The sequence below is a fragment of the Anopheles gambiae genome, chromosome X (assembly GCF_943734735.2).
Source record: "Anopheles gambiae chromosome X, idAnoGambNW_F1_1, whole genome shotgun sequence".
NCBI classification, from domain to species: Eukaryota; Metazoa; Arthropoda; class Insecta; order Diptera; family Culicidae; genus Anopheles; species Anopheles gambiae.
The window spans coordinates 7,122,671-7,137,858 of record NC_064600.1 but is presented as its reverse complement, the minus strand read 5'-3'; the positions used below and the strand labels follow the sequence as shown (position 1 = coordinate 7,137,858).

Below are 15,188 nucleotides of genomic sequence, written 5' to 3'. Positions count from 1 at the left end.
ACTCCGGCCGGCGTGTGGGCGTAATTTACCATGGCTGATCTAATGCAGGCCAAAAAGAAAGTTGTTGCAGCAAAACAAAAAAAAATGGGGTACGCAAACAGCGGCTTGTTAGCATTTACCGTGACCACCCCCTTTCCCGCGTCGTTTGCAAATATTGGCAGCCGGCTGGCAACTGGCAACAGATAAGACAGACCGAGTAGGGACATTGAAATGCAGAAAACCATCCTCGGGTGGATTTAATGGCGTATCTACGCTCACTTAATCCTTGCAACCATTCTAACCTCTCTTTCTTCCTTGGTTATCTCTCTCTCTCTCTCTCCCTCCTGCGCAGTACGAGCGTACGACAACCACGCCAAGTGTGGGCTGGTGTGGATACCGCACGTGGTCGCGTACCGGTGCCGGACGTGCGGCATCTCCCCGTGCATGTCGATCTGTCGCGACTGCTTCAAGCGGGGCAACCACCAGAACCACGACTTCAACATGTTCCTGTCGCAGGCGGGCGGGGCCTGCGACTGCGGCGACACGTCCGTGATGAAGGCGGAGGGCTTCTGCAGCGACCACGGGCTGAACAACTGCCAGAACAAGGCGCCCGTCCCGGACGACCTGATGCTGGTGGCGGAGGCGATGATGCCGCGGCTGATCCTGCGCATGCTGCTGCACTTCCGCGAGTACAGCGCGAGCAACCTCGACTCGGACGACTGCCACCGGACGGCCGAGTACTGCAACGACTACTGCGCGATGCTGATGGAGTTCAACAACATGGGCGAGCTGATGCGGCGCGTCATGACGCGCACGCTGATCGACCGGGGCGTGTACCGGCGGCTGCTCGACCCGCCGTACCCGTCGCCCCGGTACGGCAAGTACATCCGGGACGGGTGGCTGCAGTACGAGGAGGCGCTGCGCCAGTTCCCGTCACCCGAGCCGCCGCCCGACTACGCCCATCTGGCGGCGCTCGGGCGCACGATCGTGCACGAGACGCTGCTGGAGGAGTTCATCTTCTGGACGTTCAAGTACGAGTTCCAGCAGCAGATCGTCTGCTTTCTGCTGAACATGCTGCCCGACCAGGACTACAAGGAGCATCTGACGCGCACGTTCGTGATGCACTACTGCCGCATCCCGAGCGTGCTGGAGCTGTCCAGCGATCCGGACACGCTCAGCAACCGGGTGGTGCACATGAGCGTGCAGCTGTTCTCGAACGAGAGCCTCGCGCTCAAGATGGTCGAGGAGCTGTCGCTGCTGCACGTGATGATCATCAGCCTGCGGCAGATGATGTCGAAGATACTGACGCCCCACACGCTGCACACGCCCGAGCACAACTTCCACTACGTGGTCGACTGTGCGGAGCGGGTGATGAAGGAGCACTGCTACTGGCCGCTGGTGTCCGATTTCAACAACGTGCTGTCGCACGAGTCGGTCGCGCTCGTCTTCCTCAAGGACGACGATCTGATCGACATGTGGTTCCAGTTCCTATCGATGTTGCAAGGTAAGGGGGAGCACACACACACACACACACACAGTCAACCATTCCATCGAACAAGCGATTTCATCTTCCTTTCTCTTCCCCATCCACATCCAGGAATGAATGTAAACATTCGCGAAATCATCAGCCATGTCGAGTTCGAGTCGAGTTCCTACTATGCCGCCTTCAGCTGCGAGCTCGAGGCGAGCGCCTACCCGATGTGGTCGATCATCTCGCACCTGCAGGATCCGTCCCACGCGCCGCTGGCGAAGAAGATCATGATGTACTGCGTGAACTATCTGCAGGACTGGCTCGATGCGATCAACTTCTACCAGCAGCCCCGGTTCGAGAAGGTAAGCCTTGGCTGAGCGGTTTTGCGCTGAGAAAGCTTCTAGTAAAGAAAAGGTCCATTTTTAGTGTTCAATGAGAGTGTTGTTCTGCTCATTCTTCATCCAAATGTGGTGTGGCATATATCAAAAGAAACAATATTGTCTATCAAAATTATTGAAGCAAAAAAAAGAATGATTTGAATGGTTTAGCCACTAAATGTTGCCTTCTAGGCACTAATGTTTGTCTATAAGGCACAATAATCATTAAGTATGAGAACGGATTTGTGACAACTTATACATATATTACTTCGCAAAGGCAAGGCAGAAGATCTCTACTTTCGAAAGCTCAATTGAACCTTTCAAAATCACCAAAAGTAATTCTTGATATGGTTTTTGGGCACGCAGATTCACAGTAACGAAATAAAACATTATAAAACAATAACCCGAATGACTTACCGAATGGCGTTAGGGACAAACATTGGAGCTTTAGAACAAAAACTGATGCCTTAAAAACAGAAGTTGGTGACTTGGAGCCAAAGTGGATCATTCGAGACAGAATCGAAGCCTGAGATACAACAATTGAAGCCTTAGAAGCAAAAAAGGTACCTTAAACACAAGAATTGGAGGATTTGAGGCAGAATTGGTGCCTTATTGGTAAAAATTAGTGCCTTTGAGACAAGCTTTGGTGACTTGGAGGAAGAATGGAACCTTAAAGACAACAATTGGGGCCTTCGAGGCAGAATTCGAGGATTTGAGGCAGAATTGGAGGCAGAATTGAAGGCTTGAAAGCAGAATTGGAGGCTTGTAGGCAGAATTGAAGGTTTGGAGGCAGAATTGGTGCCTAAGTGGCAAACATTGATGCTTTAGAGACAAAAATTGGTGACTTGCGGGCAGAATGGAACGTTACAGACAATAATTGGAGTTGACGACTTAAAGAAGCTTCAGAGACAAAACTTGGTGGAAGGACCATACGGACAGAAAAGGGACAAGCCATTAGGGGCAAGAATGGGATAAATTAGACACAATAATTGGAAAATTATAAACAATAATTGGAGCATTAGATACAAGAATTGCAGCCTTAGAGACAAGAATTGGAGCCTTCAAGATAAGTAGGCAGAATTGAAGCTCTGTAGGCAGAATTGGAGCCTTGTTGGCAGAATTGGAGTCTTGGAGGTAGAATTGGAGCATTAGAGGCAAAAGTTGACGACTTAGAGTAGCTTTAGAGACAGACGATGGTGCTTTAAAGACACAAATAGCAGCTTCATGGACAACATTTCCTCTTAGAAGCCTGATGATTGAACATTCGGAAAATGGAGCATTAGGAAGAAGAATTGGAGCCTTGCAGACAAAAAAGGTGCTCTAATGCAAGAATTGAACCATTGAAGACAAGCATTGGAGCATTAGAGACGAGAATTGGAGCATTAGAAACGAGAATTGGAGCATTGGAGACGAGAATTGGAGCATTAGAGATAAAAATTGGAGCCTGAGGACAATAATTGATCTCTTATAGACAAACAATAGCGTCTTACAGATTAGAATTTGAGCGTAGAAGAAAAAAATAATATAGAGAATACTTAGAGGTAAGAACTGGTGCCTAAGAGACCAAAATAGGCACCATAGAGACATCAATTTAAATTATAATAGTTGGGGACCAGGATTTGCGTATTAGTATCAAGTAATATTACACGCTCACTCAATACACTAAATATAAACCTTATTGGAGAGCGAAACTTCTCCCCCTCCCGCTGCTTCATCGGTCCTAAATCCGTACCCTTCTTCTTGCAGGATGAAATGTCCCGTGCGTCGTTCCACTTTCCGCTCCACCGCTATCTGGCCGCGTTCATCTGCCAGGGCGTCAAGACGATGGGCATGTCGCTGAACGATATCTTGCCGTCCGCGGATCTGCTGCCGAAGCTGATGATGCATCCACTGCGCGTGCAGGTAGGTGCCCACCTAAAGTAGACAGAGTGTGACACAGTGGTTGGTGTGTGTGTGTGTTTGGTTGTAAGGAGTGGGATTTTCCCGGTTCCAATTTATTTGTTTTCGATCGCTTACAGATTACATGTTTTTTAGGGGTATTTGCTTATCTACCAGAGAATATCTGCGCTGGCTCGCTCTCACTCGCTATAAGTATCCGGTTTCGGATGTATTACTACCATTGGGAGTTTTTGTTGTTGTTACTTTTGACTTTTGCCTTTAGTTTGCTTTGCTTCTTTTGGTAAACTGGCTCGCTGAACGAGCTGAACTATCCATCCCCGTTGGAGAGGTGGTGGAGAGCCTTCAGGCATTGCTGAAACCCCTGCACAAGACGTGCTTTTTTGCATCTCTGTGTTTGGGGGGCGGCGTCGGCAGTTGGCATTTCTGTTTTTTTTTGTTTTGTTTTATTTTATCTCTTCGTAGCATTAATTTCGACTAGCCGCTGTCGCTGCCGGCGCCAGCAGCAGCACTGCTGCGTGCTTCCAGCTCCGCCGCAAACCAATCGTCGGTCGGGTCCTGGATGTGTGCACCGAAGTTGTACGTCATGATCTTAGGCGCGACAAAGCCGCCGTACTTCGGGACGCCCTTGTACATGAGGCCGGCGCCGGCGAGCGGCGTCGGCCGCACCGGGCTGACCGGCTGCGCGTCCAGGAACGGGATGGTCGTCTGGGCGGCGTCCGCCCGGCCGCCCGTCGGCCCGAAGCGCAGGTACTGGTTCTGGGTGGACATGGGGACCGATTTGGCCGGTGCGAGCGTCGGCACGTCCATGTACTTGAGCGGGATTTCGGTCCTGTTCGGAGAGAGAGAGAGAGAGCATGAAATGTTATAAATTGCTTCACACACAAATGAGCTCTAATGGCAGTGTGCCGCCCTGCTTACCGTTCCGTCTCTAAGCTGCCGCTCCAGATGGACGCGTCCAGGCCGACCAACTTGCCAGCGGTAAAGTTCATCTCGGTCATGCGCAGCAGCAGGTTGAGCCGGGCGCCGAGCACGCGGAACTGGACGCCGGTCACCACGTAGCCGGGCGGTACGTGCACGTCGTCCAGGTCGATCGCGCGCCGATCGTACGAGAGCGTGTGGTAGTCGTGCCCGTCCCGCACGCCCTTGTCCGTGTGGGTGAACGGTTTCGGCACGACCCACTCGAGCGTGCTGTTGGCGATCTCGCCCCCGGGCAGCAGCAGCCCCTGCTGCACGATCAGATGCACCATCTGGCGGCGCTTCACAAAGCGCAGCCCGGTTACCACACTGCGGAGAGACGCGGAAGAACAGATGTGTGATTTTGTATAAGTACCATAAGTCAACTGCTCGAAAACTGCTCGAAACACACAAAATACACTTACCGGTTCTGCGCCATGTCCGAGACGGATTCGCGCAGGCTGACGTAGCGATCGGAGTGGCGGCCGGCATCGTCGCAGTAGCAGAAGCAGTAGCTACAGTGCCAGAACAGCCAGCGCCACCAGGAGTCGACCTTGGTGGTACCGCGCGGGCAGCTCTGCTTGCGGCCGCGCATCTCCCCGTTCTCGTACTCGATGTACTCGTAGCGCCGGATGCCGCCCGGTGCCGCCGGGCAGATCCACATGTCCGAGTCGATGTACTCGCAGTCGTAGATGCGGCCGGCACACTTGGGCTGCTGGGAGCAGTACAGCTCCTTGTAGCACTGGTGCTGCTCGTGCCCGTACTTGTAGTGCGAGCACGTTTCCCGGCACGTGTTGTCCGTCGTCATGTCGACCTCGTTCTCGACGTAGCCCTGGACCAGGCGGGTGAACTGCACGTACGTGACGTTCTCGCGATGCGCCCCACGGTCCGGATCGCACCGCCAGTACTCGCCGCTCGTCTGGTTCATCACGTTCCTTACCAGCTGCTGGGTGCGGGCGAGCCGGGTCTGCAGCTCGTTCCGACGGGTCTGCGATTCCACCGTAAAGTTACCTACCGAGCGAGAGAGGAGGGCAAGCGAGTCGTTTAGCATACGCACAAACACTTTTGGTTAGGATAGGGTGGAGACACCCCATACCTTGGCCCTGGGTTTTGAGCAGCATGTAGGAGAACTGCATCATGATGTAGCCCTTCAGTTCGGTCGTTGCGATCGACTCGTACAGCACGTAGATGAGCTGCTGGGGTGACAGCCCGAAGCTGCAGAGGACGCTTCTTGCCGTCTTCCAGAGGGAGGCGTGTGCAATGAAAGTAGAAAGCAAAGAGAGTGGTTGGGTGTGTTAGTTCAGTGTGAGGTTCGATACAGACAGCCAAACACACAGAGTGGCGTGTCCCCCAGACCCCAAAACCACCCATGATCATGGGGGGGATCATGAGCATGTACCATGCTGGCGCGATAGTAGAGTGCCTGCCGGACCATGATCGTGTAGATCTGCTCGAGCTGTGCCGCGACCGGTTGCCGCTTGTCGAACAGTATCGTCTCCGCCAGATCGATCGTGAGCAGCCGCAGATCGTCGCTGTGGATGGTGCCGCCCCCTTGCTGGTCAATCTCCTCCGGTGCAAATTCGGCCTGCTCCGCGAAGCGGGGCGCATTGTTGCGCAGAAAGTTGTACACCACCTCGAACAGCTTGTTGATCGTCAGCAGGTTCTGCTCGAGCAGATGCCACTCGGCGAGCCGGGCGAGCAGCTGGTACTCGCCCCGGTCCTCCGGGTCCAGCTCCGTCTCGGCGAACCGGAGATAGATGTCGACCAGCTCGCGCATCACGGTCGCACGCTGCTGGGTCGCGTCCTGCTCGAGCTGGTTGTCGACCGCGTCGATCTGGTTGACGATCGTCCAGGCCCGGCGCTCCTGCTGCAGGTACCGGTTGCGCAGCGCATCGATCGGGCTGGCGCCCTTGACCTGGCTGGCGGTGACCGGGACCGGTGACTGGAGCAGTGCGGCCACAGCAACCAGTGTGCCCAGGCAGAGTGTCGCCGTGCGCAGGGGTATACTACCCCCCATGGCCATACTGTTATTGTTACTCAAGAAACAGGTGGTCTTTTGTCGAGAGATGGGTGGAATTGCTGGAAACGAGTGTCACACTTCAGGCTTTACACAAGCAACACGTTGCTGTTATAACACTGTGGGGGAAAGAAGACTTCCTGAAGTTTCTGAAGTAATTCCTGGCTAGACATGGGATTAATCTAGCTATAGGGACTCAAAGCACTCTTCTTCGCGTCAGCACTCTTTTCGGAGTTGGCACTCTTTTCGGAGCTAGCACTCTTTTAAGAGTCTCTTGTCGGTGTCTCCACTCTTTTGTGATTCTCCTTGTCAGTCTTCATTTCCCAAAAGCGATACACGCTCTTCTTGTGTCAGTCAATTCCCATAGCAATTCCCCAAAGAAGAAGAAGAGGCTACACACAAAAAAGGAACCCCTCCCGCTCAGATGTATCGATAGTATCATCTGCTTCGCTTCAATATCGGTCAGTTTCAACACAACTGGTTTGTGTTATTGCTGTCCCACAATCCCTCTCTCCCCACTAAGAGAGAACATGTGGCGGACACAACAAACGATCAATGTTCCCTTTGTTTCGATGTATATCTCGGGTGGTTTTTTTTTGTAGTTGTGCACCATCATGTCATGTTGCACACAAGTCGCGCTACCCTCCTCCCACCCCAACACGAAGTAGGGATGGAGAGGTAAACGGCATGCGCTTTGTCAATGGGCACGTTATAGCCGGTCGTCCCTGCGTGTTTGCTAAAGGGCATATGTCACAATGTCCGATCATTGTGCTTGAATGCTCGGGAGAAAGAGAACATCTGTGCTATCATAGTAACCGTGTTGGTTGTGTGACCTTGTAGTCATAAAAAGGGCTTCCTGCTGTACCTGAACCTCTACCGTTCGGGCACGCCGTGGTAGACCTTTCCCGGGTCCGTGTGTTTCTCGCTAAGGAATAGAGCGCCCTCGTCAGAATGTCTTCTCACCAATGCCAAACACCGTGATTGCCGTGACGGCAGCCAGGTCATTAAACCTAGATGACTTTATGGAAATGTGGTGATTTGTTGACATTCCGGGCTAGGGACCGGGGGGAAAGTCGAACGGCCGATAAATGTGAGGGTAAAACAAGGTAGACGAAGATAGAAGGTAAAAGCTGCTGGTCTTTCACCTTACTCTTCTGCACACTGGAGATAAACAAGTGTGAAGCCGATGGTGTGATGACTCAGAGTCTACCTCCACCATAGTTTACGACAAAACACGGCCAACTTTGTTGGCAAGAACAAAACAAAGAGACATCACCATAAACGTGCGCGCGCGCGCGCCACTTATTCAATTCAGCCGAGAACACTCAGAACACTCTTTCCCCAATGTGGATATCCTGGGGCCTGGTGGCGCTCATCCGCCCCTAGAATCGTTGAATGATATGATGCACTGTTTCCAACAGTTTTTTGATTGCGCTGGATTGGTTCGTCTTCTGCCGGGATTTTGAAGTTCGTGTGTCTGGCTGCCCCTCCTCTGCCAGGTATAATTTTACCATTGCACGATCAGTCACGATCATTACTAGAGCTACAGAACCATCTGTCTGCATGTGTTTGTGATGAGATGTTGTCATAATTCGCAGTAACAAAAACAACGATCAACACACAACGCAATCCGCCACTTCCGGCATTACTGGCGAGAGTTGTCTGGTGGGGTCGTTTTTTGCTGTTGTTTGTTGTATGTACGTATTTGCAGGGTATAAACGGCGAACTACTGCCAACTCCGCAGCACACAGGCCGCCGCGCAACTTGAACTTGAGCGAATCGGAATCGGTGCGGCGAAGGGAAAGGCGGCCCCATTGGAATGGGCGCGCGAATGTGAATGTATACCAACACATGGACGGCATATGTTCGTGCTATTTTTGTTGTTTTTGCTGTTTTGAGCTATTTTCTGCTGACGAATGTGAAACTCTCTGTCACTGCAAAGAACGCGTTTCACAGTACGAGCGGCGCAGTACCCTCTCCAGTGACAAGCGCTGGAGCTGCTGTGCTGTTGGAATTATAAATGGTTGGATGGTGCTGCCACTTCACGCCAGCCCTGTGAGCATCTGTTAGCAGCTGTTGCGACACCGTACAGACGAGCACCAAACGCCAAAAAAGAACCCTCGTTTATTTCGAAGATCGTGTGCAACTCCCGTCAGTTCGGGGAAGGTTCCGACTTTCTGTAGCGTTCTAAATTGTAGCGAAGCACACGACGGAGGACGTGTACGTGCTTTGGTTGCTAGAAAGGATTACGGTGGAATGGATTTTCAACACACACACACACACATACACACAAACAATTCTAACACCCTGCCGACCTCGTTCTGTTGTCGGTTTTTGTCGATATGTGGCGGACAGAAGAAGCCGCGCGCGTACGCACTCGCGCACTGTCACTCACTGAATAATGGCGGCGCACTGAGAAGCCATGCGGACGGGTACCGCGAACACAGCAAAACATACTGTTCCAACCAGGGCCACCACCTATCCAGCCATGGCTGTAAGTGTCACGGTTTGTCGCTCTCTCTCTCTCTCTCTCTCTCTCTCTCTCTCTCTCTGGCTCGCTTTTCGACCATCGGCTTCCAGTGGCGCCTCCGGTGCGGGATCAAGCGAGAGGTCTCTGTGCTTGAGTGCTGTCTCTGTGTGTGTGTGTCTCTGTGAGCGTGTCATCGTGAATGGAAAACCTCAAACACAACAACAGTGCGGTGCTGCACAGTGGTCTCGGTTGGTGTGGTGGTGGCCTTATCTAGCAACCACTCGCTACCATGTGTTGTGCGGCTTCTCGCTGACCGGTGTGTAGGGTTCGTGAGAATCGCTATGATAACACGCCGGGATAAGGAGATGTGTTGGACGGAGATTAGCTCAAACTGCCGCTGATGCTGATGCCCTCTGAACATTTGGCCATTGGTTGATGGCAAACTTCTCTTTCTAAATTCAAAGAATACATGTTTTGGCACTTGATGCCCTAGTCTGTTTGTCTATCAGATTTAAGCGGGAATAAAAATCTAATTTGACTAACAGGCCGAAAACTGTGCCCAGAAAAGTAACCAGTGAGAGCATCCAGTCGAGAAAGTACAAATTTAGCTAAAAAGAGCCTTCTACTTCTGAGATTCGAAAAAGTTTGGAGTTCTATAAAATCCGTATTTTTAATGTTATAACTTTTATGGATTCAATCATGAGGATTCGATGTTAACTCAGATGTTCGGTGAGTTAACTCAGAGTGAAAGAGTGCACACGAAAGAGTTTGAACGTCTGGAGGATGTTTGAATGTCTGGAAGGAGTTTGAATGTTTTAATGACTCACGATTCATTTTAACGGTTCATTTTTTAAAAGGCTCCTCCCGAAAACGACTCCCCAACTTTTGCGAGTAAGCTCACTCACCGCTCTCTGTTGAGAGGACTCACTCTTTTGGTGACTCTTTTTACACAACCGAGTGAGTCGTTGGAATGAGTTGAATTCGCAAACGAATTCTACCCGCTTCCAATCACACACTCACTGAGGTCCGAATCGGAGAACGCACTTCTTTGTTTCATCAACCCTCTGTGCTCTGCTCCCTCTGCCGCTAACGGTGAGTAATGACTCATCGCACGCCAGATGAGGCATGAACGGCACAACCTCTCTCTCTACCATTCGCACCGTGCCGTACACACCCGGCTAGCCGTCTCTCACGCTAATTATGTTAACAATGCGGGTGCTCGGGTTTCCGCTGCATTCACGCTTCAGCTTCAGTGTGAACCTCGGCCCGGTTCGAGGCAATATGCAAGTGTACATTGTTGTTGTTGTTTTCTCTCGCTCTTTCTCTCTTTCGCTCTGCTGCTGTCATACCAAACAATCGATAAGCATTCGTGAGGGAAAACGGGGTAAAGTGATGGGGGCAGGACAAAACATGGCAGGAATGCAACAGCGCAGCTGCAACTGTGTGCTATGCTTATGCGAGCGGGCATCGTTACACTTTTGGCCTCTATCGCCTGCCGGCTCATTGGCTTTAATATCACTTCCGGTGATTGAGATGGGAATGGGAAAAAGTGTTTGTGTTCGTAGAGAGAGAGAGAGAGAGAGCAGGCCTAATAGAGGCCTGTGGTGTGCGGAGGTCACACAATGCGGAAGGAAGCGTAGCCGTAGCTCCGAGACGAGATATGGCATCAATTCTGGTAAGAGGTCCAGAACCCCCCCCCCCCCACAACCATATGCGCCTACCTCGTTTAGCTGGGAGAAGATGTCCTGGCGGCCGGGCGGCAACAGCACCTGGGTGCTGCCGGTGACCAGCAGCTCGAGGTTGTGCAGCAGCTCGATCACGCTGTCCGACTTGCTCACGTCGACCGTGGCCTGCGCGAACTGGGTAAGCGTCAGCTGCTCGACCGGCGTGTCCGTCCGCAGCAGCTGGTACATGCTGGCCTCCCGCCGCTCGACCAGCCGCACGATCATGTACAGCTTCTCGAGCCGCTCGACCAACCGGTTCCGGTGGCCGAAGCTCTCGATCACGTCGTGCACGCGCTGCCCGAGGATATCGACCATCTGCCAGATAAGAGACACAGGGAGAGAGAGAGAGAGATCCAATGGTTACAAGGGAGGGTTACCTTCTGCACTCTGCTGGGGCACTTACGGCCGTTTGGCTTTCGCGCATCTCCGCCGACAGCGTCTGGATGGTGTGCATGATGCGCAGGTCCTGGTTGAAGTTGATCGGGGACGGTTTGCTGTCGCCGAGCTGCATCTCCGCCACATCGACCGCGATGCGCAGCAGCACCTTGGTCGTTTCGCTCAGCGCCAGCCAGCCCGGACCGATCGCCACTCCGTGCCCGGCGGGTGCCAGCACCAGCACCAGCAGCACGGTCACGACTGGCAGCAGCATCTTCATCTTGCCCGCCTCTGGATTGCCCTGTCTGGATTTCTTTGTGTGCTCAGCTGTCTCGGGTTGTGTTGAATGGTGATGGCAGTGTGAAACGGTGTTCTAACAGCCAATTATCTCGCCACACAGCACAGGCAAACGCGGCGGCTTAGAGGCATCAATTGAGAGAAATTGGTTTGATCGACGGGTTGGGGGTCAGTGGCGTTGAACACCGAACACTCTACGGCCTAGCACATTCTCGTCTGGCAGAGGCTTTTTCTTGCTGGTTCACTACTTCACAGACACACACACACACACATACACAAACACTTTCGTTTCTGCACAGATACGGGTTGCTTTTGCTGGGTAAGATCTCTGCAGAAAACACCAACACAAAGCCTGGAACGCGAGAGTGTAACGCCAGACCCAGGCGGCTACCAATATCTAACCAAACGAAGCGTGCTGGCGACGAACCTCTTTTGCTGCTACTCTCTATCTCTCTCTCTCTCTCTCTCTGCTCTCTACAGTACAGTCGAGGTCGTTGTTGCCGGGTTTTTTCGTTGTTCTGCTTTGCTGTTGCCGTTCGCCACCGCGCACACCCGTTCGGTTGGCAGGTTTGCGAGCGAATGCGAGACGCTTGAACCGTCGGGCAATATAGTAGTAGGGGACCCTCTACGACGCGCTCGTCTACAAGCCCCGGGGTGCGAATGAGTGTGTGTGTGTGTGTGTGCGTGATGAGCGCTCGCTTCTTTTTCGGCGTTCGCTGTCTCTCTGTGCTGACCGCTGCTTTCGTACATTCAGCCCCATGAATGAATGGGCCCGCCGGTGGTGGTGGTAGTGTTGTTGGTGATAGCACGCAGTCCCGGAACACACGCGCGCGCGCGCCTTATGGAATGGGTAGCAGAATCGGCCGCCGCCATGGCTGCCGCTGTGCGGCGCTGTAAGACATAATTGCAGCGCGCGCACAAGACAGCGAACCCTCTGCCGTGCGTGACTCACTGGCCTGAGCAACGGTACAACTATATATCACACACACACACACACACGCACACATACACATACTCTGTGGTGGTAAGACAAAGTCGCCCCTTTCGCTAGGGTCTCGGCAAACTCTGATTCACGTTGGTTCTTAAGGGGTCTTTAAACGAAGAAAAAGTAAAGAACCTGCTCGTGAAACAGTTAGGTTTCAAATGCTTGTTTTGAAGTTGAAAAAATAATAAAAATTATAACTGGTGACCTGTTACAGAAGAAACACCTTTCGGCGTTACGACTGCGATAACAATGCAGCAATGCAACGGTTTTTGTTTTCCACCACTCCTATGATTAAATAGAATTGCACGAATGTCAACGACTCCCGACAGTGTGTACTGTTCAATAATTTGGCTCAATTTGTCTGCCCGAGCATATGTTGGATGTAATTATCCGAACACCCCTCTGCTGCATACTTTCGCCAATGGCTAGCCGGTGTCTCAAAATCCTACCCAATAAGATAGCTGGAACCGCTAATGGAATGGAATGGACACGCGCCAAAGGGATCGAGACACACGCGGAGACCAGCAGGGCCTGGCACATTAGCCGCGGTACGCACAAACCCACATTTCTGCACGACCGACCGCTCGGGGGATGAGTCAGGCCGTTCGTCACCACCTGCGGGGCTGGTCCGTTCTTTTGTCCGCTTCCTTCGCACGACGACGTTGCTGGGGACCCGCCGTAGCAGAGACCGATCATTATTTGTTGCGGTGTCCACTTTCATGGGGTCTCTCTCTCTCTCTGTGAATCAGCTTCATGTGTGGAATGTGGAGTAATGTATGTTGCGATTTTACTGTTTAACAGCCTACCGAAATTCTAGGCGGGCAGGAGGAAGGGAGTAAATAACGCTAAAACGCAACAGTGTAGTATATCGCGCCTTTCACACTGGCTTACAGTCGTCAGCATTGCTTTGTACTACCAACGGTATGTAAGCAGTGTTGCTATCTTGTGAGCTAATGAATAATCTGTCACGATCATTGAACTCTGTTGCACATTTCCTGAAGATCCCATGTTTTATATTATTTAAAACATTGTATATTGTTATTATGGACGTAGAGTATGTATACGTGTTGGGTGAAACTGAGTCAGGTTTCAATTGCAGATGAAAAGAAAAAAAGAATATCACATATAATTGAGATTCATGAATTTCAAAAAGATGTACGAATCTCGAAAGATTCAGAAATCCTTAGGAATTCAGATCTTGAGCGCCTTCATTTTCTTCCTCATGGCGTTACGACCTACGTGGTCATGCTAGCTTATACAGGATTGTGAGTCCTTGTCATTCGAGGAGATGGTCCATGGTCCAGGCTTGAACCCACGACGGGGATGTTGTTAAGTTAAGTGTTAATAAGTCGTACGAGTTAACCACTGTTTCAAGGGATCGCGCAAATGTAATAGCTGGAAAATTATACATCTATAAACATTTATGCATATTTATGAATCTTTATGAATTCATGAATCATTTGTGATTCGAAACACTCGTCGGTGAAGATTCATATGAAAGAATCTCAATGAATCTTGAAACACAACACTAGTCTGTATATCATCCCAAACAGAATTGTGATGTGGTCTTTGGATCGCACCCACGACTCCGATCCGACTCCTGCTATTGTTAGTCCGATTCCGACTTCGGGAAAATCTGAGTCGTCCGGAGGCTCCCGGAGTCGTCCGGAATCGTTCGGAATCGTCCAGAGACGTCCGGAGTCGTCTGGAATCGATCGGAGTTGGAGTCCTTCGGAGTTATTCGTTTAGAGTCGATTGGAGTCGACCAGAATCGGAGCCGGTCAGAGTGAACAGAAGCTGCCCGGTTCAATTTGCTTATGATCAGGCATTTCATTTCGTTGTGTTTTTTGCTTTTACTTTGCCCGTGCACTTCGTATACAGCCCTTTGTTTCCAAGGCCAACATCGGTCAACTCCGAACGACTCCGACTCCAACCGATTCCAGACAACTCCGGACGACTCCGGATGACTTCGGTCGACTCCGACGATTCTAATAGACGAACGACTCCGAAAGACTTTAGACAACTCCGGACGACTCCGGATGACTTAGGACGACTCCGACGATTCTAATAGACGCCGAACGACTCCGAAAGACTTCAGACAACACCGACCGATGACTCCGACTCCCAAGGACTCCAGCCGACTCCGAACGACTCCGGACGACCCCTAACGATACCGGACGATTCCGGATAATACTGGGCGGATCTATCTTCCGGAGTCGGTTCCGAAACTATCAGAGTCGGATCGGCGTCGACTCCGCATATTTGCCACCATTACCTATAACTAAAACAGAGTTTTTCAAAAGACAACCAATTTGAAGATACTGGTTTGGTGTTGTGCCTAGTTAATCTTTAGACAATATTAGTTCCTGTCGCGCTGCAATCAAGCATCATTGTATCGACTCTTGAATTTGATGTTTCAAATTGGCGAATTCTCGAAGATTCATGAACTCCTGGAAATAAATACCCTGGCCTGTTGTAGTTTCTATGTCGCTTTGATTTTTCTAGTCAGAGAAGATTTGTATATGCCGAACATCCGTAATCGAAGTTGTCCTCACATCTACAAGAATGCTGAATGATTGAAGATGTTTTTGAAAGATATTTTGTGATAATAATTGATCACGAATGGCGTTATCTGACTTA

At 51.3% G+C, this 15,188-nt stretch overlaps 2 protein-coding genes across 8 annotated transcripts in view; one reads left to right on the top strand and one right to left on the bottom strand.

The window, feature by feature from the left end:
• Nucleotides 1–15,188, top strand: part of LOC1271868 (E3 ubiquitin-protein ligase Ubr3) — a 51,508-nt gene that overhangs the window by 24,639 nt on the left and 11,681 nt on the right. For both annotated transcript variants that reach the window (XM_061656638.1, XM_061656641.1), the window contains exons 3-5: nucleotides 332–1,483; nucleotides 1,577–1,812; nucleotides 3,574–3,729. In XM_061656638.1, coding sequence (XP_061512622.1) covers nucleotides 332–1,483; nucleotides 1,577–1,812; nucleotides 3,574–3,729 — 1,544 coding nt within the window. The remainder of the gene's footprint in view (nucleotides 1–331; nucleotides 1,484–1,576; nucleotides 1,813–3,573; nucleotides 3,730–15,188) is intronic.
• On the bottom strand, nucleotides 3,786–13,657 carry LOC1271866 (uncharacterized). 6 transcript variants are annotated; one of them, XM_003436932.2, is made up of 6 exons: nucleotides 11,295–13,657; nucleotides 10,889–11,206; nucleotides 5,777–5,918; nucleotides 5,106–5,691; nucleotides 4,645–5,010; nucleotides 3,786–4,555 (listed from the first exon to the last, which is right to left on the bottom strand). In XM_003436932.2, exons 1-6 carry the CDS (start codon nucleotides 11,544–11,546, stop codon nucleotides 4,201–4,203), a joined length of 2,019 nt encoding a protein of 672 aa, XP_003436980.2. In that variant the 5' UTR covers nucleotides 11,547–13,657; the 3' UTR covers nucleotides 3,786–4,200. The 6 variants fall into 6 exon arrangements, with proteins under 6 accessions (XP_003436980.2, XP_061512650.1, XP_310721.6 ...); XM_061656666.1 differs by lacking the exons at nucleotides 10,889–11,206; nucleotides 11,295–13,657 and adding exons at nucleotides 6,080–6,816; nucleotides 9,093–9,333; XM_310721.6 differs by lacking the exons at nucleotides 10,889–11,206; nucleotides 11,295–13,657 and adding exons at nucleotides 6,080–6,816; nucleotides 9,013–9,285.

Coding starts and splice junctions, on each gene's coding strand:
- LOC1271866 (XM_061656666.1), bottom strand. CDS start 6,703: ATGGCCATGGGGGGTAGTATACCCCTGCGCACGGCGACACTCTGCCTG. Junction 5,919..6,079: donor TCTACTATCGCGCCAGCATG/GTACATGCTCAT, acceptor TCCCTCTGGAAG/ACGGCAAGAAGCGTCCTCTG. Junction 5,011..5,105: donor TCGGACATGGCGCAGAACCG/GTAAGTGTATTT, acceptor GTCTCTCCGCAG/TGTGGTAACCGGGCTGCGCT.